The 26,257-nt window shown below is 41.7% G+C and overlaps 2 protein-coding genes across 3 annotated transcripts in view; one reads left to right on the forward strand and one right to left on the reverse strand.

Moving 5' to 3' along the window:
- Positions 1–751: 751 nt before the first annotated feature.
- Positions 752–7,925, reverse strand: hpda (4-hydroxyphenylpyruvate dioxygenase a). The gene is made up of 12 exons (XM_080779512.1): positions 7,863–7,925; positions 6,684–6,788; positions 6,546–6,588; positions 6,350–6,432; positions 5,425–5,514; positions 5,201–5,307; positions 4,237–4,314; positions 3,563–3,725; positions 2,992–3,063; positions 2,662–2,784; positions 2,423–2,539; positions 752–1,643 (listed from the first exon to the last, which is right to left on the reverse strand). Exons 2-12 carry the CDS (start codon positions 6,762–6,764, stop codon positions 1,530–1,532), a joined length of 1,071 nt encoding a protein of 356 aa, XP_080635638.1. The 5' UTR covers positions 6,765–6,788; positions 7,863–7,925; the 3' UTR covers positions 752–1,529.
- A 2,168-nt stretch (positions 7,926–10,093) lies between these two features.
- The window catches only part of mtmr4 (myotubularin related protein 4), a 71,475-nt gene continuing 55,311 nt past the window's right edge, over positions 10,094–26,257 (forward strand). The window contains exons 1-2 of one of the 2 annotated variants that reach the window (XM_080779544.1): positions 10,094–10,131; positions 16,332–16,436. In XM_080779544.1, coding sequence (XP_080635670.1) covers positions 16,434–16,436 — 3 coding nt within the window. In that variant the 5' untranslated portion in view covers positions 10,094–10,131; positions 16,332–16,433. Of the gene's footprint in view, positions 10,132–13,398; positions 13,483–16,331; positions 16,437–26,257 lie in introns of those variants that run through there. The other variant, XM_080779545.1, reaches the window with a different exon arrangement.

A 26,257-nucleotide genomic window follows, 5' to 3' on the forward strand; every position in this document is an offset into this window, starting at 1 on the left:
TTCTGCCTTGCTTGGAAGTTGTTATAATTATGGTAAGCCCCATTTTATTCTTCAGCTATAAAAAAAATTAAATCGCACCATAATGTGAAGTGAGCGGCGCCTTTGGAGTCAAGCACAGTTGATTTATTAAGCATGAGGGTTGTAATGACCCCTCCTTCCTGGCCTGTGTTTGTGTGTGTGTGACCTGACTCCCAATCAGCATCAGTTGCAGGTAGTGATGCATCGATGTATCGGGCCACATATCGGTATCGGACGATATTGCTGTCAATATCGTTATCGGCAAATTAAACTGACATTAACCAATGGCAGTAGCCGATATTTATCTGTTGGTAATAAGCATACATTTTGCGTTTGCTATGTTGGTGTGTTGGTTATCTGCAGTCTACCAAGCTGTAGATTCTGAACATGTATTTCTTGTATTGAAAATGTATTAGTTTCCCTGGCACAAAAGGGGGAAATAAAAACAACAAAAACTAAATAAACAGCTATCGGCTAAATTGTTATTTTAATCATCAGTATCGGCCAAAAGTTTCCATATGGGTGCATCCCTAGTTGCAGGGGTCAATAGGTCGTACTCGGACATACAGACCGACACCCTTAAAGGAGCGCTTGGCACCGCTCAAAAGTAGCCAACCTACAAGCTCACACAATGCATCTCATTGTGAGCTTGTAGATCTATTTGCAAAAAATGAAGTTAAACTACTCATTCTGGATGAACAGCTAATGAAATACTGTACAGTATAGTCAGTGTCCTACCTTGTATTTCCAGTGGTGGAAAGTAACTAAGTACATTTAGTTAATTACAATTTTGTGGTATTTGTACTTTATTGAGTATTAAATACTTTGCTGGGGCATTTGCCAAGGTGTTACTTGTTATTCAGATACTCTGCTGTCTGGAAGAAACCACCTAACTCCAAAATGTTATCCATTTTTCAAGTAATGAAGAAAACCTTATGTTTTGAAAACAAAGCAATACTGCCGCATCAAAGTTGTTGTAACTTTATATGTTGTCAATTACTTGCAGGTGGAGGTGGTGGAGTTAGTTGCTTTAGCAGACAGTTTGAGGGTCCAATGGTCCAGAGGTTTTGTCCCAAGCGCTTTTTACTACTTTTCATTGGTTCAATATTTTCGCAGACGTAAAGGGTGTTCAATAGCACTGATTTATGGAAAGAAATCAAAAACCTCAAAAATGGAGTTAGGAGGTTTCCTCCCGACAGCAATGACATGTTAATTCTATTCAGATTCCCTGAATAGAATAGAGTTCCTCTGCTGGACACTTCTTTTCAGTAGCAAAGCAGTAGAATTAGCATTAGGCTAATCAGTGAATAAAACCTGCAGGGAAAAACATGCATTTTCCAGAAAACCTTCAGGAAAAGGATCGGTAAAATATCAGGAAAGCGTAAAAACATCTGTATATTGTATCTATCAAAGAATGCCATAGTGTGCTTTACATAATTGTTGTCGTTTTTTGTTATGATCTTGGTAAATATCGGCGTAAGAAAGTGTGATTTTGTTGGTTGGTTGGAGGATCAGTAGAAGGCTTTGGGCTGTCCCTCTGGAGTCAGCACAGTGAGGTTGCCCCTGGCATCCTGGTCCTTTTCGATGGCCTCAAACAGGGACTTGAAGTTTCCTGCCCCGAAGCCCTGGAGAGACAGAACAGACAGACACAGACGGATGGCTAATTACTGAGAAGATCTACCGTCTTCTGTGTCGTTTGTTACAGTTCTGGCATCTTCTCACATGCACTCACCATTCAGAATGGTGGACTTCTTTGATGTCGGTTTGCAAGCAGTTTAATACATTATTCTCAAAGGGTTTTGGGTTCATCCAGTCCCACTTTGACAGAGAATTGCCCTCAACGTGAAGCTCCCAAATTAATCATGTAAATATTTTCATAGTTAATCAGCCGATCGAGTGTTGGCGGTTGCTCCCAGATGTCCTTTGGTGTGGTTCACAGTCAGCGTCTCACTTTCAGACACTGTATCCACATCACTAGACTCGGTAGAATGCCAGAGAATGACATGGGGAGCCTGTTCTGACAGGTAGAGTAGGGGGGCTAAGGTGTTATAAATTAAGTGCCAAAGGGTGCAACTCAATCCAAAAGATCCCCTTTGCTGTGTAAAGCAGTGGGGCCTTTTAATCTGCATCTGTGATAGATTTACTGGGCTTTTCCAAACGGGCTACTGTTGTGTTCACACTGGGTGGGAGCAGTAAGCAGGTGTTAAGGCTGTTCCATGTTAAGGTATTTAATGGAGGCGGGGGGAAATAAATGGCGTCTACTGCCCTGTAAATCTTGTCGCCTCTTATTGAGGTGTTGAACTGAAGACACGAGACATGAAGGCCTGAAGTGTATGTTTCCGATGCCTTACCTCCCGGCATCTTCGGCCAGGTATTCATAATGTTTTTTTCCTTGTATACTTACAAAGTGGTTGTTCCGCTGAATGACTTCCAAGAAGAGAGTGGGTCTGTCTTGCATAGGCTTGGTGAAGATTTGGAGAAGGTAGCCATTGTCATCGAAGTCCACTAAAATTTTCAATTCCTTTTAGATGGAAGAAAACAAGATGGCAGCATTATTGTTGATATTTGTGGAACCCCAAAAGCAAAAGGGGAAAAAAACAATTTGAGTTTGAATCGACAGTGAGGAAATAAATGTTCCTATACCTGTAAACGGTCAAGGTCTTCTTTCACCTTGATCTTGGCGGTCTTGAGTTTCTCCCGCAGGCTGTCGTAGTACGTGTCAGGGGCTGCGAGAAAATCCATCCCCCGGGCACGCAGGTTCACTATCTGTTTTAAAGCGAAACAGAAGAAAGCAAAGATCTAAAACCTGCCTTTACTTGCCGAGGTTCGGGAGGACATCTGAAGACGAGGCCGACAGGAATTCCAATGCTTTTTAAAGTGCAGTCTGTCGATTACCTCGTATTCCCTAGGCAATTTTTAAATGCTAATCAAAACGAATGTTAAAATGCTAATGTGAAATGAATGTTAACTTACAGCCTGGATGATGTTGGAAGTGTTGAGGGCGATGTGCTGAACGCCTGGCCCGCCATTGTAGTCCACATATTCCTGTGTAAAGTCAGGCGAAGAACAACTGAATCGTTGACATAATTGCAAGGATAATAAACGGGGATCATCAATTTATATGCAAAGACTTGCGCTTATCTTTGGCAAATTCTTTATTTTCTGTTTTACACACACACACACACACACACACACACACACACACGCACACACACACACACACACACACACACACACACACACACACACAATTATAATCTTATTTTGATCATCATACCCATTACTGAATGTCAAGTGTTTTCTTTAGAATATGTATAACTCTTATATTTACTATGACACTATGGCATATTAGGAGTCCAACTTGTAGTATAGTGGTTCTGAAATGTTGTATTTATTAACTCTGAGAGTGTTCAAATGAATGTCTTAAGTTACATGGTCATTCAGGGCTAGCTCTTGACAAAATCCCAAGCGAGCATAGTGATGACCCCTGAAAATAAAAGATGAGACAGTGAGTGTGGCACAGTGTGGTTGTTGGAGGTCAGACCTGGATTTGCGATTTCTTATTCCCAGGCGCAGGCTCGTTGATGGGCATTTTGATGGTCTCCTCGTAGTTGGTCACCACAATGGACCTCAGAGCGCTGTACTGTGTGTGCATCTGCTTGTCATCTATCGACCAGAACCGGTGGAACATTAAGCACTTCTGATACCTGGATTGGTGGACAGAAACGGACACGTTCAAGTATTGTGTCTGTATTGTATTTATGTGGAAAGATTAGTAAACTCCTCTACGCAACTGGGGTTTCCTGTCTCGTTTCCTAGCCCACAATATAGACGAAACAAATAAAAGTTGGAAGTATATCGTTCGGGAGGAAACCACCTAACTCCATTTTTGAGGTTTTTGATTATTATTATTATTTTCTGCATAAATCAGTGCTATTGAACACCCTTTACCTCTGTGTGTTTAGAAAATATTGAACCAATGGAAAGTATTACACAAGCGCTTCAGACAAAACCTCTTAAAAAATCAGTTTATTCCCACACAGTAATAAATAATATTCCACAAATTAGCACTTAATTTAAGTAATGAAATATGTGTGGGCCTAGTATAAAGATCCACCTTATTTGGCTTCATCTTGCAGTGGTGTTTATTTGTCCTTTTGCCCCAATGTGTCTGTTATACGTGTGTATAGCCTACAGAGCCCCCTTACAGCCTCTTACCAGTCCGATGTTGGCTCCATTTCATCATCTGGCTGATTTCCCACAATGTGATCAATAAAGCTCAGATGTACTTTCGGACTACACAGAAAAGGAGAAAAAACATTTGATCAAGTTTTCCATGAACTAGTTAAGCGTACATTCGTGCTAGGGGAAGCTATAGCAGTTTGGCCTTTATTCTGTATCCAGTATATCAGGGGTGGGAAACTTTGACCATGGAGAGCGCCGCTATATTTCCGCACTCACTCCAGAGGGCCACATTGCATATTACTGTCTGTCGTAGCAAAAATTGAATTGGAATCCTGAAAAGTTCAAATTGTATTTAATTTCAAATGCCTTTAATTATTGTTATGTTAACTTTATGAACTAAATACAAATACATTGGACATAAAAAAGACATTAACATTTTAAAGCCCAAACCACACAAAATGGCGGGTCGGGACAAAACGGTTTTAAAGGTCAACCACACGAATGCGACTCATTAAGCTGTCAGCCTGCCCCCCATGGGCCCATAGCCTATGTGTCCATGGGCCGCATGTAGCCCCCGGGCCGCCAGTTGCTCATGTACAGTAGTAGTATATGATAGGTAAGAAATAGGGGTGCACGATTATGAAATTATGACCGATCTCCGAGTATTTGCAGGGTCATATCTGCCGATACCGATTCTGACCGATTCCGATATTATACAGAGGACCACAATGGAAACAAGCCTAGGCCCTATAGGGGCTTGGCCCAAAGCCTGTTAACAAAGTATTCAATGTATAAATAAATAGCATATACTGTACTCTTTTCCATGTGTCTGTTTTCACTACTGAATGAGATGAATACACAAATTAAATGTTTTTTTCTTGGTGATTATATAATCTGTATTATTTAGAAACTGTTCCGATACCGATATGGCCGATTCCGATTATGCTGCCGATTAATCGTGCATCCCTAGTAAAATAAAATACACAAATGCACTCACAGTGTGGGTAGCAGGGCATCCTTGCACATGGGCTTGTTGTAGCCAGGTAAAAAAAGGCCTTTGTAGGGTCCAAGGTACTCGATTAATGTATGTGTGGTGTCTCCATACTGTGAGGACAAATGATTGGAGCAATTGTCATTCATTTTAATTTATGCATTTGTACACTCGGAACACTCAGCATTTCACAGTATGGTCAGTATGTGTGCCTTTCACTCTTCACTCACTGTTTGAAGCACAGCGTACTTGATTTTCCCATGGCTGTCTTGCTCCACCCATGGCTCTTTGACGACTACAGCCCCTCGCTCCTTAGCAGTCTGTTGACATTAGTGTAGTTAGAAGACATTTCCAATTCTCACAGGCAGATTTCTTCTGGATGTGTGATGCCTATAGCTACAGGTCTCTGTCAAAGATCAAAGATGATATCTATGTTGTGAACCTACAGGTACAGGGCTGTCTATCATAGAAAGAGGGCAACGTTCATATGAACCATTTAACGTCCTTAAACGTGTAAGTGATTTAATTAAGTGTTAAATAGCACTATATTCTGATAGTAATCAATGCTATTGTCAATGCTAGTGTTTCTTCAGTTACAGGGGTCTCCCCGTCTCTCCAGCTAATAAACAACTGTACAGTTTCAGGTTGGGATACCAATTTCAGCTAGTCAGGAGAGACAATTCATACAATTTCAGGATACAGGATAAACAAACGAGATTGGAAGAAAAAGAGCAGAAACAAACTATAATATCGAAGCTGATAAATGGGTACTCTCTCCTGGATGAAATTGGCAACTCACCGGGAAATTTATTTTATGTTTCTGTTTAACAATAAACTTTTTGTTTTAACAAAAAGTTATCATAGTTAACACTACCTTGATGCATGATCTCTCATGAGACCTGCATGCATGTTTATCCATATTCCATAAAACACATGTCTTGGACTGTCAGGCATGTGTGCTCATGTATACAAATGCACACAAAGTACACACACTTAAATGCACTTAAACACACGCAAGCCAAGCCAATTTAGTTACAAAATCCACTGGAGTAAGTAGTTGTTGGATCAACAGCTTGAGAATATACATACAGTTTTCGTCATAGGCCTACTCATACGTTAAGGCAGAAGAAGTTTCTTCCGGTGTTACGGCCTTACCTTGACCAAGAAGTCACAGTCTTCCACTTGGAAGGCGATGTCTTTGACCCCATCCCCATGCTTGATCAAATGTTCTCCAAATTCTGAGGGAAAACAAAGCTACGTTGAAACATGTTGCTTATAAGAACAGGGGTGCTATTTTGTCTTTAGTAGAATGTTGCATAGTCAAAATAACTTCAAAAGAAAGACTACTTGCCTTCATTTCCTGGATTCAGGGGAGATTCAAATTCAAATAGGATCTGTGAAGTGGCATTTATGGGAATGTTTAAATTAGGGATATAGGTCTTATCTGATTATTTGATTTAACGTCACCCTGTGATGTAAAAATGTATACCTTATCTTGTCTGATGACATGGCACACCGATTCTCGGCTGCCCGTCTCTAAACCTTTGTAGGCGAAGTGCTCAAATCCCATTTTGTCACAGTAGAATCCAGCTGCCTATGACATAATTTTAATGTTTTAATTCTGAAGTGAATTTCCAGTATGTTTGGACCAGATGGAATAGTAGTTAGATGACACATCTCAAGCTAACTGTGAAGCCTACTTACACACTTACAATCTATTGTATATACCATTGGTTCTCAAAGTGGGGTCCAGGGGTCCTTGAGGGAGTTCCAGCCAAATGATATAGTTAGGAACCAAATGGACCCTTATGGGTCTGTAACTCAGAGAGTGTACAAATGTAACCAAATGGACCCGTTGGTTTTACAATATAAATAAAAAATGCCATTAAATGGGGGTCCGTAGCCTAATGCATATCACACTGGCGGTCCTTAAAATCAAAACGGTTGAGAATACCTGCTAGAGCCATAAATCTTTTCATGTCCTTGACATGAAAAAGGTTGAGAACCACTGGTATATTTTCACCAAATGTTTATCCATTTTGACAATATTGTTATTATAACATGCTCTGAATAGAGCCTAGGGAACCCTAGTCTAGGGTTCATGTGGTCAAAAAACGTGAGAGGCTGGAGATTGCAGAGTGTGTTGACCTGCCTGTGTGCCTTGTCAACATCTGAATGAACTAGGTGAACCTTTAAAATAGGAATCTTATTTACTCTGTAAAGGACTGCCCATTGACTGTTAAAAAATGTCAAAGAATATCTGATGAATTGTCAGCATTTGCATTCGCAAAGTTCTCACATTCTGTATGGTTTGCTAAAATACATTGATGGCTATAATAGGTTATTATTTATTTAGTTAGTTATAGTTAACTAAAACTAACAAATAGTCAAACTAAAATTAGAAAAACATAACTAAATGAAACCGTATTGTGTTTACAAAACTAACTAAAACCCGCTCTAAAAATTACAATACAACTAATTGAATTAGAATAACATTAGAAAAATCACATCAAATAAATCAATAAAAAAAACTATTTATAACCTCCTCCTAATATTATTTGATATAATGAAGAATAATATGTTTGTTGAATTTGATGTAATTGCAATATGACCAGTGTTAAACAGCTTGTAAGAATCTTCGTTTTAGCTTCTGTGTTTGGATACTGACCTGTTTGGCATTGCCAACCCAGAAGGTCACATGATGAAACCTGAGAAACTTTCCCCTTGGAGGCTAGAGAGAAATTAAAAATAGAAATGTAGAAATGTTAATTTTATATGAACTTAGTAGTACTTTAATTTCCTCATTTAGAATTGTGTCATCTATCATGACGTAACATTCTTCACCACATAATGATACTGTGAGACATTATACCACACGCTGCTGCCAAAAACATTATCTTCACTTGTAGTTTGCATCTTACCTTCTCTCCTTTATCTGTGTAGGTAGTCTGAGAAAAATAAGAAAAAATAATTATACATTTTCACATGGCTACCTCAAACTACAGTTCTAAAAAATCTTAAGTAATTGAGTGTCGCTTTCTGTGCCTGCAATTAATAATAATGATTTCCTCACTCACACCATCATGACAACATGTTATTTATGTCCTACAACTGAGCTCCTTACAGCATTATTGGCTGGAATATAATGGCTTCTTACCATGCTATATTTTGTGGATCGCCAGCCGTTCACTAGAAGACCAAAATCACTGTCTACCCAAATTATCTACAGATAAGTACTGTCATGAGAAGCAATTATGATTGGTTTTCAGGGTCAACACCCCCCGTCCGCCTACTACCTTTCCTGCATCACGATTCAAAGCGCACTGACAATTGCAAGTGTTTGCCAGGATTTGTCATCTCTGTCAAGTATTGATCCATTCAGTTGACAGTCCTTTGAAGCTCGTAGCAGTCATCTACAACCAAAATGAATGGCATACAGTAAACATTAACCTTTTAGCTGTCCAAAATGGGGAAATAGTTCAGCTTACTGATTAAGCAGGTTAGTGGTGCTATACTGTATGCATCTTCTGCACACAGTAGGGCACACAATATGGGCTACACACTAAATAGGTTAAGGCCTATTCATGGTCCAGTTTTCGTTGAAGAGGTGGTTAGAGAGTTGTGTTGTGTGAGCGGTGACCACAACACACGTACGGCGTGACGTCATGTTGTAGTTTTCGGTGGTCACCTCTTCACCGACTATGAATAGGCCTTTAGTACAGTGGTTCCCAAAGTGGGGTCGGGGGATCCCCAGGGGTCCTTGAGGGAGTTCCAGGGGGTCCCCAGCTAAATGATAGTTAGGAACCAAATTGACCCTTATGGGTCTGTAACTCAGATAGTGTACAAATGGAACCAAATGGACCCGTTAACGGGGTAAATTAACTTTGATTTTACAATATAAATTGGGGTCTCAGAGATAGAAATGCCATTTAATGGGGGTCCATAGCCTAATGCATGTCAAACTGGGGGTCCTTGAAATTAAACGGGTTGAGAATCACTGCTAGAGCCGTAAAAATCTTCTCTTATGAGCCATTGTATTTAATCCTGCATTATTCTACCATATAAATGTATTATTTTTTGTCCTCACTTTTAAGATTCTGTTCAGAGCTCAACTTGCCACCTCTAGGTGGAGGCAGAGTATTGCCTATTTGCTTGTTTATATTTTTCCCTTACCTCCTTTTATGATGACTTCCTGTTTTTGGCTATATACTAGTCTAGTATTACTCTAGTAGTAGTATATTTGCACGTCTCTAAATGTTCTGATGAATTGAAAATGGTGGACCCTATTGTAAACAAGTGTAATGCTTTATGGTGTCGTCCACAGTTAATTGAGTTGTTATTGAGTTGTGCTTGTAATTCTGCAAACTGTTATATATATTTATTTATATTTATACATACTTCAATTAATGCTTTCATTTGAAACTTTTTTTTAGTATAATCGCAAAGGTGTGTAGGGCAGGCAGATATCAAGAATGTGAACCATGGCTCATAGGCAGCAGACAGGTGAACAAACATGTGCGTGCATACCGATAGTAGTTATTATTATTATTATTATTATTATTATTATTATTATATTCATGTTACCCGGTGTGGCGCGCTTGTGGACTGAAGTGCGCGCGCGCGGTCGGTGTGGTGGTGCCGCGCTGTGATTTTCTATTGGTGTCCGATCAAGACCATGTGGCTGTATCGTGGTCTCTGATTGGCCACGGTGTGGGTGTGTGCGCAAGTAAGCCTGGGACCGAGGCTATGTGCGCATGCACTGGTTAACCTGTCGTGAATTACCATTGGCTGCCAGAAATACCGCGGCGCCATTGGCCCCGGGGTGCCGAATTGGCTTCCCGGCGATTGGCCGACGCATATGTCATCGCACGGGAATGCGGAAGTAGTCCGTGCAGTGTACTGAGTCACCGTTGTATATGTCAGCTGATTGTTTCTGAGTGAGTAACTCCATTTAAATTCTTCCAAATGAACTTGTGAACGTTGCGTTTATGTGTGACACGTCCGCGTGCCTCCTGTCATTTGCTGAGCGCGTCAACTAAATATTACTTAGTTTTTCTCTTTGCGTGCAAGACAGTAAAGCACATTTTAGAAGCCAACTTCCAGTGGTGTATTGTAGCTATGTGGCTAGCATGCTAGCTCACACACCTCTCTCACCGCTCACACACCTCTCTTTCTCACTCACTCACTCACTCACATAGCATGGGACAAACGACTATAAACTTGACTTTCACTTTCACCTGGTGTGCCAATAAAGTTAATTGCACAGTTACTTATACAGTACTGTGTAGTAAATCAATGAGAACCGCTCCCTGTTACCTTTGGAACCCGATGGACAGACAGCTGAGAGTTTTCTGAGGTCGTTATCCTGGAAGTGGTTAGGTATAAGCTGGTGATGAACAGGGGAGGGGACTCATGAATAATGGTAGCTAATAGCTTTCAGACAGGTTTCAAAGAAGAAGCCTGTAGTGTATTTTTGAGGTGGCACTAACCCCTCCTATGTCCAGCTTTGAGGGTTTGTGCACACCATAGTGCACACAAACATTGTGGTAACAAACATTGAATGCCATTGACAATGAATGGCCAGCTTTTGAGTGTTTGTGTAAACACAAACATTGAAGACCAAGGTGAGGACGCAAATTTTGATTGGCCGTAATGAGATGATAAGAGCGCCCCTCACTTCACATGGGTGTGATTGTTTTTAGTGGTGCTAGCCACTCCTATAGATGGCAACGACTATTAAATGAGGACAGGAAGGCAAGCGAAGATTGACGGTGGACTCCATGTTGCTCCCTGCTGCTCCCTGCTAGGAAAGAAACATGCGCAATGGGCTATATGCAGCCAACATACTTCCGCGTTGGTATCAATACATACTTGGTATCAATTGCAAATGTTTCTTCCCTTCCAGGGAGCAACATGGAGTCTTCGCCTCCTAACCTTATTTAATTAACCTTGATAGACGGGTCCCATGGTCGCAGGCAACGTATTTCCTGTAGGCGGAGACGACATATCCGTGGTGTAAACTCGTAGGTCTTCTACTACATTGAATGGGAAAGTTACTGATGTTGGTCTGCTCAGCCTCAAACGTTTCTTTTACCTGCTTTTTATTAAAACACTAACTTTACAGATGCCCTGAACATCGGGATGAACCTGTGTAGTTTATGGCTGCTCCAACAGTAGTGGTAACATTCAACTTTGGAGAAAAACGGAATGTCAAAAACAAAACTACACCGCAGTGGCAGAGACCAGAGCCATAGAGTAATGGTTGAGACGAAGCAGTGAAAGATACATAATGTCAGTCTTACCCAATACCCAATCTTTCGGTTGTATGAACAATAAACACAAGGCTGCTGTACTTTATGCCTCACTGAGGTATAAAGTACAGCAGCCTTGTGTTACTAAAATGTCATTCAGCAGCATGCTTATACTAGCAGGTACTTAACCATATTAGTATATGATTATTGTCAGGTGAAACCTGACTAATGAAAGCTTATGAAATGTAGACAACCTAGTCATCAAATGTGTATGTTTGTCACAACCTCGCGCCTCATGGCCGTTGTTTACGTTCGTTTCCGACGTTCTGTGCGTGATTCAATGACTGTTTTGTTGTGGCTTTCCTGCTGTAACATTAGCAGCTGTTTTGGCTTCGAGGCTGCGGTGGTAAAGCTTGCTTGCTGTGGTGTGGAAATCAGCCCTTTCGTGGTGCGTGTGGCATAGCTTAGGCAGGCAATCATACTACACTCCCATTGGCTTAGGCAGCGTGTGTGGCAGCCAATCAGGACTAGGCATGTATGACTAGGTGGTGACTATGGGCGTGTTCGTAAATAGCACACTGTACAATGCAAATAGGCGACTCAGTGCACTCCGTGACCCGTCTGAAATGGGTGTCGGACTATTGGAATAGTGGGACTGTTTGTTGTCTGACTATTGGCTGTTGGACTATTGGGGGACTGTTGGTCCGTCGAGCCGTCCGTCGAGCCGTCGAGCCGCCCTGCATCCGAAACGGTTGAGAAATGACAGAGTTACCGTGTTGGGGTCCCTCTACTGAACTGTCACTGTACTGTACTGGCACACCCGAAATCACCATATATACAGTTAATATGTGCGTGTGTGTTTCTGTGTGTTAGGTTGCACACAGGTGGTGAAAAATAACCATGCCGTTTTCGTGCTCAGACGCACCCAGCCACCCTCCTTGCCACCCACCGCTTCATATACCTGATTTATTAGGCTGATTGATTAATTAATTGATTCTTAATGAACTCAAACAACCTTTTATAGAGGTTTCCCCCTTACTGGTTCAGAGGATTTATAGTTTTAAAAATGTGATTAGTTGTAGACAGTTTTTCCAGTTTGGCGTTTGATTTAATTTTAGTTTTAGTTTGATTTACTAGTGCATTTTCTTTAGTTTTCAGAAATAAAACATTTCCCGTTCATTTCACAATGAGCATCTGTAAACTTTTCCAAATTCATTCTTGATATGACTAAAATGTGATGGTATCAATTTAAAACATTAAACTAAGTAGTCTCGAGAGAAAAGTAGCATTCTTAAATACATTTGCTGCCCAGTGACCACAGTTTTAAGTTTTAATTTGAGTTAACACACATTTACATTGTCAGTGTGCATTTTTTGCTATAGCTCACCTCTTAAAACACAAAACTGTTTAATTTAGGCGTAACTTGTCTACGATAACAAGTACAAGTTAGTGATGCACGATTCTTGTTCCTATTCATTCATAGTCCAGTTTTCGGTGTAGAGTGACCACCAAGAGGTGTTTAGTAAAAAAAAGAGAGATGCGTTTTGTGAGCGGTGACCACCGCGGTGTGACGTCATGTTGTAGTTTTCGGTGGTCACCTCTTTACTCAAATCTTGTTAAGCTTTGAGTGATAATTTGCTCAATGCTTTTGTGCTTGATTAACATATATTCTACAGTAGTTGTACAGCATGTATATGTAACTGGTACTATTCAATTAAATCCACCGTTGCTGCTGATAAATTGAGAGGTTTGGTTTTGATCTCCCAAATGGAAGGTGGTAGATTGGTATAGTAGTAGGTTGAATCTAGGTGTGCCCTGCCTGTAGTAGCAGGGTTCTTTTCACGTTGAGAAGCCTGGCTGGCACACAGACAGACAAGTGGGAGGGAGAACCCAGTGAGAGAGAGGCACGTCATGCCCTGGATTACCACCAGTGAGTGCTTGGTGAGACGCTGAGCACTTTTAAAAGTGAGGGAAGAGTATAATCAGAACTCCTTGCAAAGAAAGGGAGTCTTTGCAGCTCAACTGTTTTTTATTCAGGTAAGACATGTAACGCTCGGAAGATATTTTTAGAGTATTTATTTTTTCCTCTGTTGTGGAGCTGTGTGCAAAAGGGGGTGTGTCGTGAGGACATACTGTAAGTATGGGGAAGTGAGAAGCCTGCTTTGGAGAGAAATATGTTTGGCTGCTTCCTAGTTGTAGCTTTTCAGTCTACTAGGGAAAATACACTGTCTGTATTGTGTCTAGCTGTCTGTGTGTGTGTGCTTGACTCATATTTTGAGCTTGCACTTGAAGCATTTGGTATTTGAGTCTTCTGGTTTGGCTTGTGTCCGCATGAGGAGAGAATGTACTGCCATAACTGAAGTTTTGCAAGAATTATTGTAAGTCTTAAGAAGTCGTGAATTACATTTTATTCATGGTTTCTTAACGGTCTGTGTAATCACTTATTACCAGCTATTCCTAATTTAAATACATTCATAAATATATAAAGTAATTAATTTAACAGTTAATGTTATTCAACAATATATTATGTAACTTCGAGCTACAATAATCATCCTATTATTCCTGCAGTATCCAAACATTTCATAAACTGTAAATTCTGGTTCACAATTCTTTTTTAAATACACATACTACTACTGTATGATACAAGCATACCCCCCCCCCACACACACACACACACACACACACACACACACACACACACACACACACTATAAAACATTTATGACTTCCTAGGCCTTACCCCACCCCACACAACTTGCACACGCAGTCCGGTACAGTACAGTATACACACACACACCCAGTGTGGTAGTGTTGGCTAGTATCAGACGATTCACCCCACGCTCTTGGGTCAACTGGAACACCTGTTCTATGGGCTGCTGGTGGGTGTGTGTAAGCAGAGAGAGTCTCTCTATCCCCGTTTCCAGACCTAAGCGGAAAACGGTTTTGCGCTGCGGACAGAAGAAGCTGTTCGCAGCTTCTTTTCCGAGTTTTTAGACAGCTGGTGGATGGAAAAGAAGCTCCACCTCCATGGACGACTGCCGCGGAGAAGAGCGTTTCCGGGAATCTGGCCGTCGGAAGTTTCTTTTTTTTTTTTGGCGGTTTTGTTTTTTAGTGGGCTAGTGAGTCATGGTGTGTGTGATATGAAATGCCCAGTGCCACCCCAGTGTCTGCCCAGTTCCTCCCCAGTGTCCGCCAAGTGCCTCCCCAGTGTCTGACCAGTGGCTCCCCAGTACCTCCCCAGTGTCTGCCCACTGGCTCCCCAGTACCTCCCCAGTGTCTGCCCAGTGGCTGCCCAGTACCTCCCCAGTGGCTCCCCAGTGTCCACTGAGTGCCTCCCCAGTGTCCCCCCAAATGTAGGAGGCAGCAGGAGGTTGCTTTACTGAAAACGAGAGCTTCCAAACTCCAACACTTAAAATAAACTTCCTGCAAGTAATTCCTAGGAAGTAGCTCATAACATGTCGAACGTGGATTTTTATGAAACAAACACTTGGCAGATTCATACAGCTGCAATGTTGGTGATTTTGTGAGCACTATACATGCATGGGGCCTTTTTGATTTGGTGTAGTGCCAGGGCCTTTGGAGGGGTTGATTCGGCACTGAGTGCATTCCCTCTTCAGTAAATGTTATTGCTATTGCTATTCATGAATAACAATGCAACCTTTTTTTACAACCATCAGTTGCACTCATTCTGGCTTTTCAAAGTGACCGACACCACACGGCTGTTAACGATTGGATTTAGAGGGAGGGCGAGCTCCAAAAGTATACCACTTTTTGTAGAGTGGTATACCAAAGACCACCTTTTGTTGCTCACCCCTTAATATTAATTTGTTCTACTAGCGCAAACTTTTACCTATAATTTAATAATGCACAATTTTATTGTGAGCATGACCTTTGGGCAAGTAGAGAGTGCCTGACGCCATGAGAGACCTTGTTTCACACACAGTCACAAGTTCACAACCTCACGTGGGGCGTGTTTCTGTTTACAGTGACTTGACCTGGTGATTGGTGGGCCTCAGTAGTCGGGTTACCCTGTCACTCTGCAGCATCAAGCCATAATGCAAGTTCACTTTAGTTGCTGGGGCAATACAAATATTATAAGCCTTGAAAAGTCATTGGTTTAAGAAAGCAGGTCTGTCTGTACTACTGTCACTTTGACTGTACCTTTGCATAATCATATCGATGCAAAATCTTTGCACAATCCTCACAGAAAAGGCATGTTTTTATTTAGTTTAAAAAAAGAATCACTATCTGTTGCATATCGGTGATTGTTACCCTCTATCGTATCGGTCACAAAATTCTGCGTGCGCGCATTGGTTCTCAAAGTGGGATTTCAGGGGGTCCCCAGCTAAATGACAGTTAGGAACCCTAACGAGTCCATTTGGTTCCATTTGTAAACTCTGAGTTAAATTAACAGTGATTTTACAATATAAATCTGGGTCCCAGATATATAGAAATGCCATTAAAAGGGGGTCCGTAGCCTAATGCATGTTAAACTGGGGGTTAAAATGATTGATAATCACTGCTAGAGCTGTATAAATCTTGTCTTATGGGGGTCCCTGGCATATATTTTCTAATTGGGGTCAGCAGGGTTAGTTATTTTCAGCTATCAGTCTGGATCTATTGCTTCCGGAAACAACCTTTTTTGTATAGTAGATTTGTCTCTTATTTTGTATATTATTGTTATTATGCTTTAACTGTGTTGTCTTCTATGTGGGGATTTGTATGTGGGGAGGGCTGTGGACGGGTGGTCTGTATTTTGTGAAGAATTGAAAATAAAAACGAAATATAAAAAAAATATGAATTGGGGTCAATGTAAATTTGGAGCTCCTTGACGTGAAAAAGTTTGAGAGCCACTGTTCTAGTGTTTTTTTTAAATCTATTTGCAGGAGCGGTCGCTGACACAGCGGAGCCCGGTGGGACGGGAGGAGAGAGGGATTCGGAGAGGAGGAGAGCCCAGGTCGACCGTCTTCCTAGCGCAGGCTGACACCATGGTGAGCCTCTTGTCTTCGTCTTCTTAACCCCATTAAAAACATTTCCCGCCGGGATTAATCAATGAATTCACCTCGTATTACCAGGATTTTACCCCGTTCAACTCTTATTTTGAAGATCCAAAACGCCGCGAATGGATGTTATGTGTTGACATCTGACATGATGGTGTGTGTGTTGTCTCGACCGGATGTTGATCTCTCGCTGGGTGCAGAGAAAAAAACCTGACCGCGACCATGAGACTTATTCTCACCTCTAAACCTTGTGTTGACCAGAAATGAATTGGAGATGAAAGCGATTGAAAGAAGCAGATTGAACGTGTGTAGGTGCCCCCCCCCCCCACCCCCGGTTCGCTGAAATAATACATATTCAAAGATTTGCACATTTTCAATTTCAAGATTTCTCAAAAATATATCTACAAGCTCATAGCGCTGCACTCGGTGCGACGCTATGAGCTTGTAGATCTGCTATTGCTATGCTAGCCAAAGTTTAAAATAATGATTAAACTAAATGGTTAAAAGCTATATAAGGTGAAACAGATGCGTCCTCGGGTCTAAATGGCATAATACTGTATGTTTGACTGCATGATTCCTTTAAGAGTTGTTGTGCCCAAAACTGTCCAAGCGCCTCTCCCGGTGCCTTCATACACTTGTCTTCAGCAAGAAACCTGCAAGTCGTATCGTTTTCCACCCCCTCACAAAGGAAGTGGAACCCATACTCATGCATGTCTAAACAAAGTGCCTGGGTGTTGCCCAATGTTTCATATTACTCCTCTTTCCTTTTTTCTTTTTGAGGGGGCCTAGCCCCTCCTATGCCCAGTTTTGTCTGTTTGTGTGAATCTTGGTGGTGATTTGATTTGATTGGCTGATCACACCCATAGCAATGATTTGATTGGCTGAGCAAAGTACATATTTTGAGGATAAAAAGTGAGGGCAGAAAAGTGAAGACGCCAAAAGTGATTGGCCGGAATGACATTTGTGATGATTTGATTTGCTGAGCACGGAATGTGATGTATGATGATAAGAGCGCCCCTCACTTCACACGAGTGTTTTTTTTTTAAATTAATATAATGTTGCCGTAATGTATAGGTTTTAAATCTTGCACGTAGTGTGGTTCACTTAATGCTGCTCACCACCACAGATCTTTGTTTTTGCTGAGGGAATGCGTTTTCCTTTGAAAAAGATTTGTGTGAAGGTGAAAGCGCGTCAACTTCTTTCTTTACACACCATCCCAGTTGTTCATCCCCTGAAGCAGCTTCAGGGGACAGAGCTGTGGTTTTATTTTCCTGTTTGTTTCAATGAGGGGTATGGGTGAAAGCGCTTTAAGGCAGGCTGACTGACGCATGTTTCAGGTCTTTGATGTATGTACTAGGCACCAGGTTGCTCTATAAATGCCACGTGTCTCTTGTACAACACTTCCAGTATAGTGAGCATCCAGAGACCAGCACAGAAACTACTATGGAATTGTGCACTTCCTGTCAGTGAGTTGGTTGGTCACCCCAGGCAAGCCCCCATACAGTATATGGTGCCCAGGTCTCGTGTCATCATGCGACATCATCAGGGATGCAGTTGTGGAGACCCTGATGTCATAGTAAATGAGACCTGCTGTCGCAGTTAAGCCCATATATGGAGATCCCTGATGTCATCAATATTGGTCAGCAACTCTACAAGAGAATGTCCCCACTACCACCCTTAGATCTCCATTTACTGTATGGAGCTGACCTGTTCTGACATTCCATATGTTGATCTGACCTCATCAAACCCTGTACACTCAATACATGCTCCTTATATGGCCAGTACAGAATTCATGGTGGCGTTGCATAAGCGACACCGAACCAGACAGTGGCCTTGTGGTTAGTGTCCACCCTGAAACTGGGACGTCGGGGTTCGATCCCTGGCCGGGTCATACCAAAGAAGACTGTAAAAATGGGACCCAATGCCCCCCTGCTTGGCACTCGGCATCAATGGGTTGGAATGGGGGGTCAAATCAACTAATCAAATGATTCCCCAGCGCGGCATGGCTGCAGCTCACTGCTCCTTGGCTGCGGCTCACCGCTCCAAGAGATGGGTCAAATGCAGAGAACATAACTGCAGTGACAACATAACTATGTGACAAATCTTATGACTTTGACTTTGAACTCATGATCAAGGCATCAGTCCGTTTCGGGAGGGGTTGACGTGGGGCTGGTTGAGAAATGGAATGGCTCTTATCTCCAGAGGTGGAAAGTACAATTTTGAGGTATTTGTACTTTACTAGTAGGAGTATTTTCAATTTCCAAAACTTTTTGCTTCTACTGCACTACATCCTGCATCCAAATATACATTTATTTGACAGCTTTTAGTTACTAGTTACTTTGTAGATTTTGAATATTATTACAAAACATACAGTAACCACTTAAGCCCTATATACATTTTCGGCCATTTGAAAATAGCTGATCTACAAGTTCACAATGCGTTGCGATGCGACGCATTGTGAGCTTCTAGATCAGCTATTTTCAAAAGATGTTTATACATTTGAAAACATGAAATGGGACGTTCTGCATAACGAGTACGTTCTACTTTTGGTACTTTTAAGTACATTTTTATATCAATACTTTTGTACTTCTACTCAAGAAAATTTTGAATTCATATCGATACTTTTACTTAAGTAAAACAACACTGCTTATCTCTTCTTGAATGTCCTTACATCAGGGGACTGCACTCATTGTACATTCTGTGGAAATACCACCCTCTAGTGGACAAATGTGTATATGGAATTTAATTCAGAGCCTCTGCTCAGAAAAAGTCATAATTAAAGCCATTTAGACCTGAGATCTGTGTCGCCTAATATTTTGTGATGGTCGGCGGCCAAATACATTCTGGGGGTCCTTGACATGAAAAAGATTGAGAACCACTAATGACAAAACTGTCATGATTTAGAAGACATTTTGTAGAATCTGGTCTCAGGTCTCAATAGGTTAAAGCAATGAGAAATTAACCCGCAACAAGAAATATTAATGCCACCTTCTGGAAAAGGGAACTACAGTTATATGCAGTGCACACACACTATTACTAAAATCAGGAATATGCCTGATGAAGGTCTGAATGACCCAAACGTTGCTCAATAAAATGCTGTTAAGTTAGACAGTGTGTGGGATATAATGTTTGAGTGGTGCAACCACTCCTATAGACACCTATGTGTGTCCCTGCCCTGGGTCTGTCTGTCCGAGCACTAAAATAGCGTTGGTTGGTTTTCACAACCAAGCGAACCGAATACCTACCCAATATGCATTTTTGCCACACTTCAGCTGAATAATTTCTGTGGTCGAATGTTCGGTGCATCCCTAGTGCATCCCTAGTGCAACCTAAGCTTTTGGTAGGGTGCCAGATGCCATAGGTGATTCTGAAAGTGAGAGGAATATATTGTGTACAGTCCCATAACTGTATACTAGTATCATGTTTCATGATAACTACTTTTATGTGATGTATGCTTTGCTTTTTATTATTGCTTAAATGTAAATCGCTCTGGATTAAGATGCCTAAATTGTATGAAGAGGGCACAACAAGATGCACTGATAAAATGGTGTTCAGAGGCCCTGGTTGCAGCAATTATGGGACAGGAATGGGAAGTGTAACGGGGGGATTTGTGACCCAGAGTTTTGGTTGACTGGCTTCACAGAAGCACTGGGTACAGCACCATGGGCTTCAGTCTTTTGTGCGTCAGGAGGCAGGCCGGCTCGTCTAAGCTTTAATTGATGGCGGCCTGATAACCAAACAATGTGCTTACCGAGTCACTCTGAACAAAATCTGACCTATCTCCACTTACATCCGATGAGGGGGTCCCTATTTAAGTTGTATCTGTTGTAATAGCAAAGACGATAAGCCCCCGGATCTGCATTTTAGTCAACAAACTGCGTTCAATACGGATTTGTGAGGGGTGAGGGGTCATTTGTAAGATTTGATTCGTATCCATTAGGTCTCCGTACTGTCACTGTCCAACGGCAAAGAAGCAGATTGCGGTCTAATTAGATCGCACAGTTAACGTTTGGCCTTCACCAAAATCTCACTGTCAGTTGCTAATGTTGGCTCTCTCAGTACAGTATGTCCAGGTGTTGTGTTGTTTTTCTCAGATGGGATTATAGCCATGGTTGTTCCAAGTAATATGATCCCATTAAGCCAGCCTTGTGAAGCAGCATTTAATTGCTTCCCAGCCTCCATGTGCCATGTTTGCCTTTTGTGGCCCTAACAAAGTGGGAGAGTATTCGGTTCACACTGCTGCATTGTCGACAGGTTAACGCGAGCATGGAAAAAGAGGACAATGGGGTTGTTTTCTTGCCTTCCTTGGGCACGCTGCTCGGCTACCTTTTCGGGCACTCCTGAGGTCCAACGTTACGAGTTACTGCCCCTTCATGATGATGTCACCTTTGTGTGTGCATGAGGTGCGCGTGTGTTTTCTCTAGGCTCGAGACAAAGAATACCTTCAGCTGGTAGATAACCAGACACTCTGCTCCGTGGCTCCAGTTACACCTTGAATGGTTAATTCCAGGTTTCAGTTAATGATTTCACTTCAGTTCTTCATGAAAGGACATTTTGCTTCCAGTGCTGTTTGACCCCCGGTCAAATGCTCTTGTTTTCATTAACCTGCAGAATTGCTAGTAGCGGTTAGCAGAGGACAGGACAGAGAGTTGAGGTAGACATGTTGCATCATGGTAGTGTGCTGTAGTCGCTCCAATTTCCTGCTACAGACTGCCAGTCTGCCACTTGACTGAGTTTACATTTCCTTACTGTCAAGGGCATCGTTTATTTGAATAGAGCAGTGTAAAATAGAAACTTTTGGTTTCTATTTTATACAGTTGTTCAACTGCTTGCTCTAAAATAAGTTATTTATCATAGTAACTGAGATTCAGTTTTATAATTTCACATCACAGGTGTACAGGATAGACAATATTATAAAACAGACTTTCTACTCTTGATATGAGTGAGTGAATTATATTTATAATACACATTTATTTTCCACTCGTCACGCCATCATTTCCCAAGTTCATGCCGTCTCTGAAAAATGATGTTAGGCTTCAGAGACATGGAGGAGGATGAAGCTGCTACTCCTGATAGAAGTCTGTCCGACAGTGAGGCCAAGTATGGAACTATGCAACCATTACAAAACTGTCTGAACGCTGCTTCTGGCCTGAATGCCATCAGTAATAAGACCACATTTCTTGGACCAACATGTGTTGTGTCTGTGCAAATTAGAAACAATTGATGACTTATTCCATCCAATGTGGCTTGCCAACTAGGATGGCATGCTGTGCCCACGCTGCTCTGTGTGGGCACTCGCCTGGCATTGACGTTGCCTCTGCTCTAAGCCAGGGGTGGGCAACTTTGACAATAGAGAGGGCCACTATATTTCCACACTCACTCCAGAGGGCCACATATTTCTGTCGTAGCAAGATCTACAAGCTCTAAACTTTGAAGATCTGCTATTTTTAATTGGAATCCTGAAAAGTATAATGTTTTATTTAATTTCACATGCATTTAGTTATGCTTATGTTAACTTTATGAACTTCAAAACAAATACATTGGACATTGGACCACTGCTCTAAGCGATTGTCTGATTGCCAATTGTGTTGGTTGAATCGCTTGGCCACCTCGTAAGCACCGTGGGGTATTGGAACTACAGTAGGGGTGCACGATTATTTGCAGGGTGATACAGGCCGATAACTGATTCTGATATTATACAGAACACCATCATGGAAACAAGCCTATGCCCTAGGCAGGGGCTTGACCCAAAGCCTGTTAATAAAGTATTCAATCAAACAAATAAATACACTCTTTTTTTTTTTTTTTTTCTGTTTTCACTACTGAATGTGAGACGAGTACACAGATTAAATTTAGAATTTACCATTGTACCATTGATGGTACATTGATGAAACAACACGTCTGGGAATGCCCATTTATAAGTTTTCGGGCCAGGTAGGTGTAAAATGTGTGCTAATTAGTAAGGCCAAGCGGGGCCTTGGGCCAGCCCAGTTAGGGCCCAGGTAGGGCCGGGCCTTAATTTCCGGGCCTGTTGAGAACTCTAGTTTTCGCCGGCTCTGCCGGGCACGTCTGCGCTAATGACTTTGGGGCAGGGCCATCTTAGAGTCAAAAGGGAGACATCGAAGAGGAATGACGAGTGGGGAAGGATCAACATATGTTATGTCAGCTCCATATATGGAGATCTAAGGGTTTTATGAGGTCAGATCAACATGGTGTCCGTGAGGTCAGATGTAGAGTTGCTGGCCGGCTCCATACTGTATATGCAGATCTAGGTGATGATCCAGTCTTCTCCATGTATGGCTCTCTAGGGTTTGATGAAGTCAGTGTTGTGATCTTCATCTATGGAGACGGTCATATATAGAGTGTGTCACAACACATGACGGACTGACTGACACGAGGCGTGACTGACTGACATGGAATGCAGGTTTTCATAGTAAACTGTGACCTATACGGTCGCAATGATACAGCAGTGGCACAGGAGGTAGTGTGGCCACTTGGGGATCGGAAGGCTCCCAGTTTGATTCCCGCCGGCTCCTCCTGGATTACTGTCAAAGTCTCCTTGAGCAAGATACTAAAGCCGCTAACTCGGGGGTATTCAATTAGATTAGGCCGGGGGCCACAGCTGTAGAATGATTGTGTGTGGGGGGCTGCACAGTGTGCGCGCCAAGCACTGACATTTGTGGGTTCTCAAAATGCTTTTTGTGCTCAAACACGAAGATTTATGTATATTTCCGCACAGTAATGAGCTGTATAGACATATTATCCTGCTATATGAAGATAGGTTGAAAAGTGGTCCTTTAATGATTACCGTCATTATGGTAATCTCACAATTAATATCGCACACACCATACCTGTAACTTTTATTAGCCCTCTTATTATTCTCAAAAAAAAAAGAATCTTTCAGGGGCCACAAGGGGGCTAACTGCTCCTGACGAGCAGATTGGTGCCTTGGTTTCCTCTGCCATCAGTGTGTGAATGGGTGAATGTGATGCACATTGCAACTGGCGCTTTGGGATTTAAGTACGTAAATGCACAAGGAAAAACAACCGCACACTGTCTTCAAATGCAGTGACCAACTTTTATTTACAGGGAAATAGCAACGTTTCGGCCTATGCGGCTTCATCAGGCTATCTTTATACGTAAATGCACCAATTACCATTTCTGACTTTGAATTTGAATCTTAATTTGATTATGAGTTTTAGCAGGCTGCCATAGCCAATATACACTAATTTTGAATCACAAGTAATGCAGATGCTGTGTTATGACATTTTGTACATAGTACAGTACATGCATACTAAAACATTTAGGATTTTGAGTTTTGAGCTGCATACACATTTTAATGCAAACATATGTTCAAAACTTGTATTTCTCCCCATTAATTACAGTGCGTGTGCATTTGGATTCAGTTTTATTTAAGCCTGTAGTCCTAACGACTCATCTCTCAGTAAGATACATACTGTAACTGTGTGTCAACATGCCAGCCAGGCTTTCTGCCTGGGTGAGTTGCTGCCCTCCTTTCCTAAAATAACATGAGACACGGGACCATATCTGGACTGGAGCTGACTGACTGTTGTTGCAGGGCTGGGCTGTGAGCAGTGTTGATTTCGTCGACTAAAACCAAGGCGAAAAATGGCCACTAGGCGGAGTTTTAAAAGTCCATAGACTTGGCGCCCCTCAAAAGGAATTGTTGTAAGCTGCTCCATGAGAGTACGTTTCTGTCGGTCCTATCCTATAGTGTATATATTATATTACACTATCTCCGCTGTCGGGAAGAAACCTCCCAACTCCAAAATGTTCATTGTTCAGGAAATTAAGAGAACCTTAATTTTTGGCAATACTGCCTCATTAAAGTTGATGTTTTGACTTTATATATTGTGTTAAGAGGTTTTGTCCAAAGCGTTTTTTATACTTTCCATTGGTTCAATACTTTAAACGGAATAGCACTGATTTATGCGAAACATAATAATCAAAAGTGGAGTTAGGTGGTTTCCTCCCGACAGCAATGATATATGTATATTTACTGTAGGCTACTGTATATACAATGTACAAAAGGCCAAATGTCATTAAGGAGCCAGAATGTCTGCACAAGAAGCTTAGTGGGGTTGCTGTTGTTTAACAAGGGAGTGCCTCCAGCCACGCTCGCTGTGAGAGCACACTTATGGAAGTTCAACAAGTACAGTCATTATTTGGAATTCAACCAAAACCCCCAAATCATTGAAATTCTGCAGTGATCATTCTGCAGCGATTAAAGGACAACTTCACCGCTTTTCAACTTAACTTCATATAATTGGTCATCACTAATGTTCATGATAAAATACGACATTTTCTTTCCTACTCACTCTGTCTCATAGGAGAGCTGTGGGCAGTTCAGAAGCCCGTCCACCAGTGACATCATCATTAGGCAGATTTTTATTTTCATGAGAACAATAATAATAGAACTTTATTTGTATAGCACCTTTCATGACAGCTCAAAGTGCTTTACAGAACAATGGCGAATAAAAAAGAAAAGCAAGGCAACGACATTAAAAAAAACAAGCAGTAATGCAATACAGTGAGGACATGAATAACAAAAAATAAAAGATCAATTAAAAGCAATGTTGTAGAAGTGGGTCTTGAGCTGTGCTTTAAAAATGTCTACAGAGGCTGCCTGACAAAGGTACAGTGGGAGCTTGTTCCATGCCGACGGCCCGTAGAAGCAAAAAGCTGCTTCCCCGTATTTTTTAGTTGCCATTTTTGGCTTCCATTTTCGCATTGCAACTTTTCAGGAATAGAATCTATTAGCTTGAATTCGCCATCGATGATGTCACTGGTGGACGGTTTTCTGAACTGCCCACAGCCCTCCCATGAGACACGGACACGAGTAGAAAATGAACATTAGTGAGGACAAGTTATATGAAGGTAGGTTGAAAAGTGCCTTTAATAATGCCTCAATATCTCAAGAAACAAGTTGAATGTTCCAGTTTGCCCCTATTGCACCACTCCCACGTACACGGCACATAACACATTCATGCACTAAACAGCCCAAGCACATAAAAAAAAGTGCTATGCTCAAAAGCTAGCACGACAGCGTTTAAATCATCACTGTCCGCAGTGTATACTTTCAGATGGCTTGTGGGACGTAAACATGTCAGAGGCACATGCAACGGAAAGCTGTGGAAGTGCCTAATTAGCAGAATTGCATTTTGCTGCAGTGGACGGCTCTGAACCATTTACAGGATGAGGTGGAGTGCAGTGGGTGGCTGGGTGTACACATGAATGAGTGCCACACGTCAGGGATTCTCAACCTGTGGGCCGTGGTGGAAAACAGAGCCGGACGTTTACGGAATGCATTGGAGTCTATGGGCTCACATGGACCATGTGACCAGGCTGTTTTCTGCCCCCTCAATGTCGTAACTCTGTGTTATTCTATGGCTCTGGCGGTAGTTGTGAAGTACATTTGCTTAACCCATTAAGACCTGAGTCCAAATTCTACAAATGTCTTCTAAATCATGACAGTTTTCTATGTCAGTGGTTCTCAAACTATTTCATGTCAAGGACCCCAATCTGGAAATAGCTTGTTCCAGGGACCACCAGAAGCAAAGATTTGACTTAAAAATGTTCGCTCTGAAAGAATATATATTCAAAGATTTGCGCCACATTTCCATGAATTTTCAAAAATAGCAGATCTACTAGCAGATCTACAAAATGAGCTTCGTATAATATTATAGATAATATTTGCGTACTTTCCGCAAATATTGTGCTTTTACTCCTTTACACTATTACATTTCAGCTATTTGAAAATAGCTGATCTACAAGCTCACAATTATACACAT

Source organism: Protomyctophum bolini, assembly GCF_963924005.1.
Source record: "Protomyctophum bolini genome assembly, chromosome: 13".
Taxonomy (NCBI): domain Eukaryota; kingdom Metazoa; phylum Chordata; class Actinopteri; order Myctophiformes; family Myctophidae; genus Protomyctophum; species Protomyctophum bolini.

Coding starts and splice junctions, on each gene's coding strand:
- hpda (XM_080779512.1), bottom strand. CDS start 6,764: ATGGGATTTGAGCACTTCGCCTACAAAGGTTTAGAGACGGGCAGCCGA. Junction 6,589..6,683: donor ATGTCATCAGACAAGATAAG/GTATACATTTTT, acceptor GCCACTTCACAG/ATCCTATTTGAATTTGAATC. Junction 5,308..5,424: donor AGTACGCTGTGCTTCAAACA/GTGAGTGAAGAG, acceptor TTGTCCTCACAG/TATGGAGACACCACACATAC.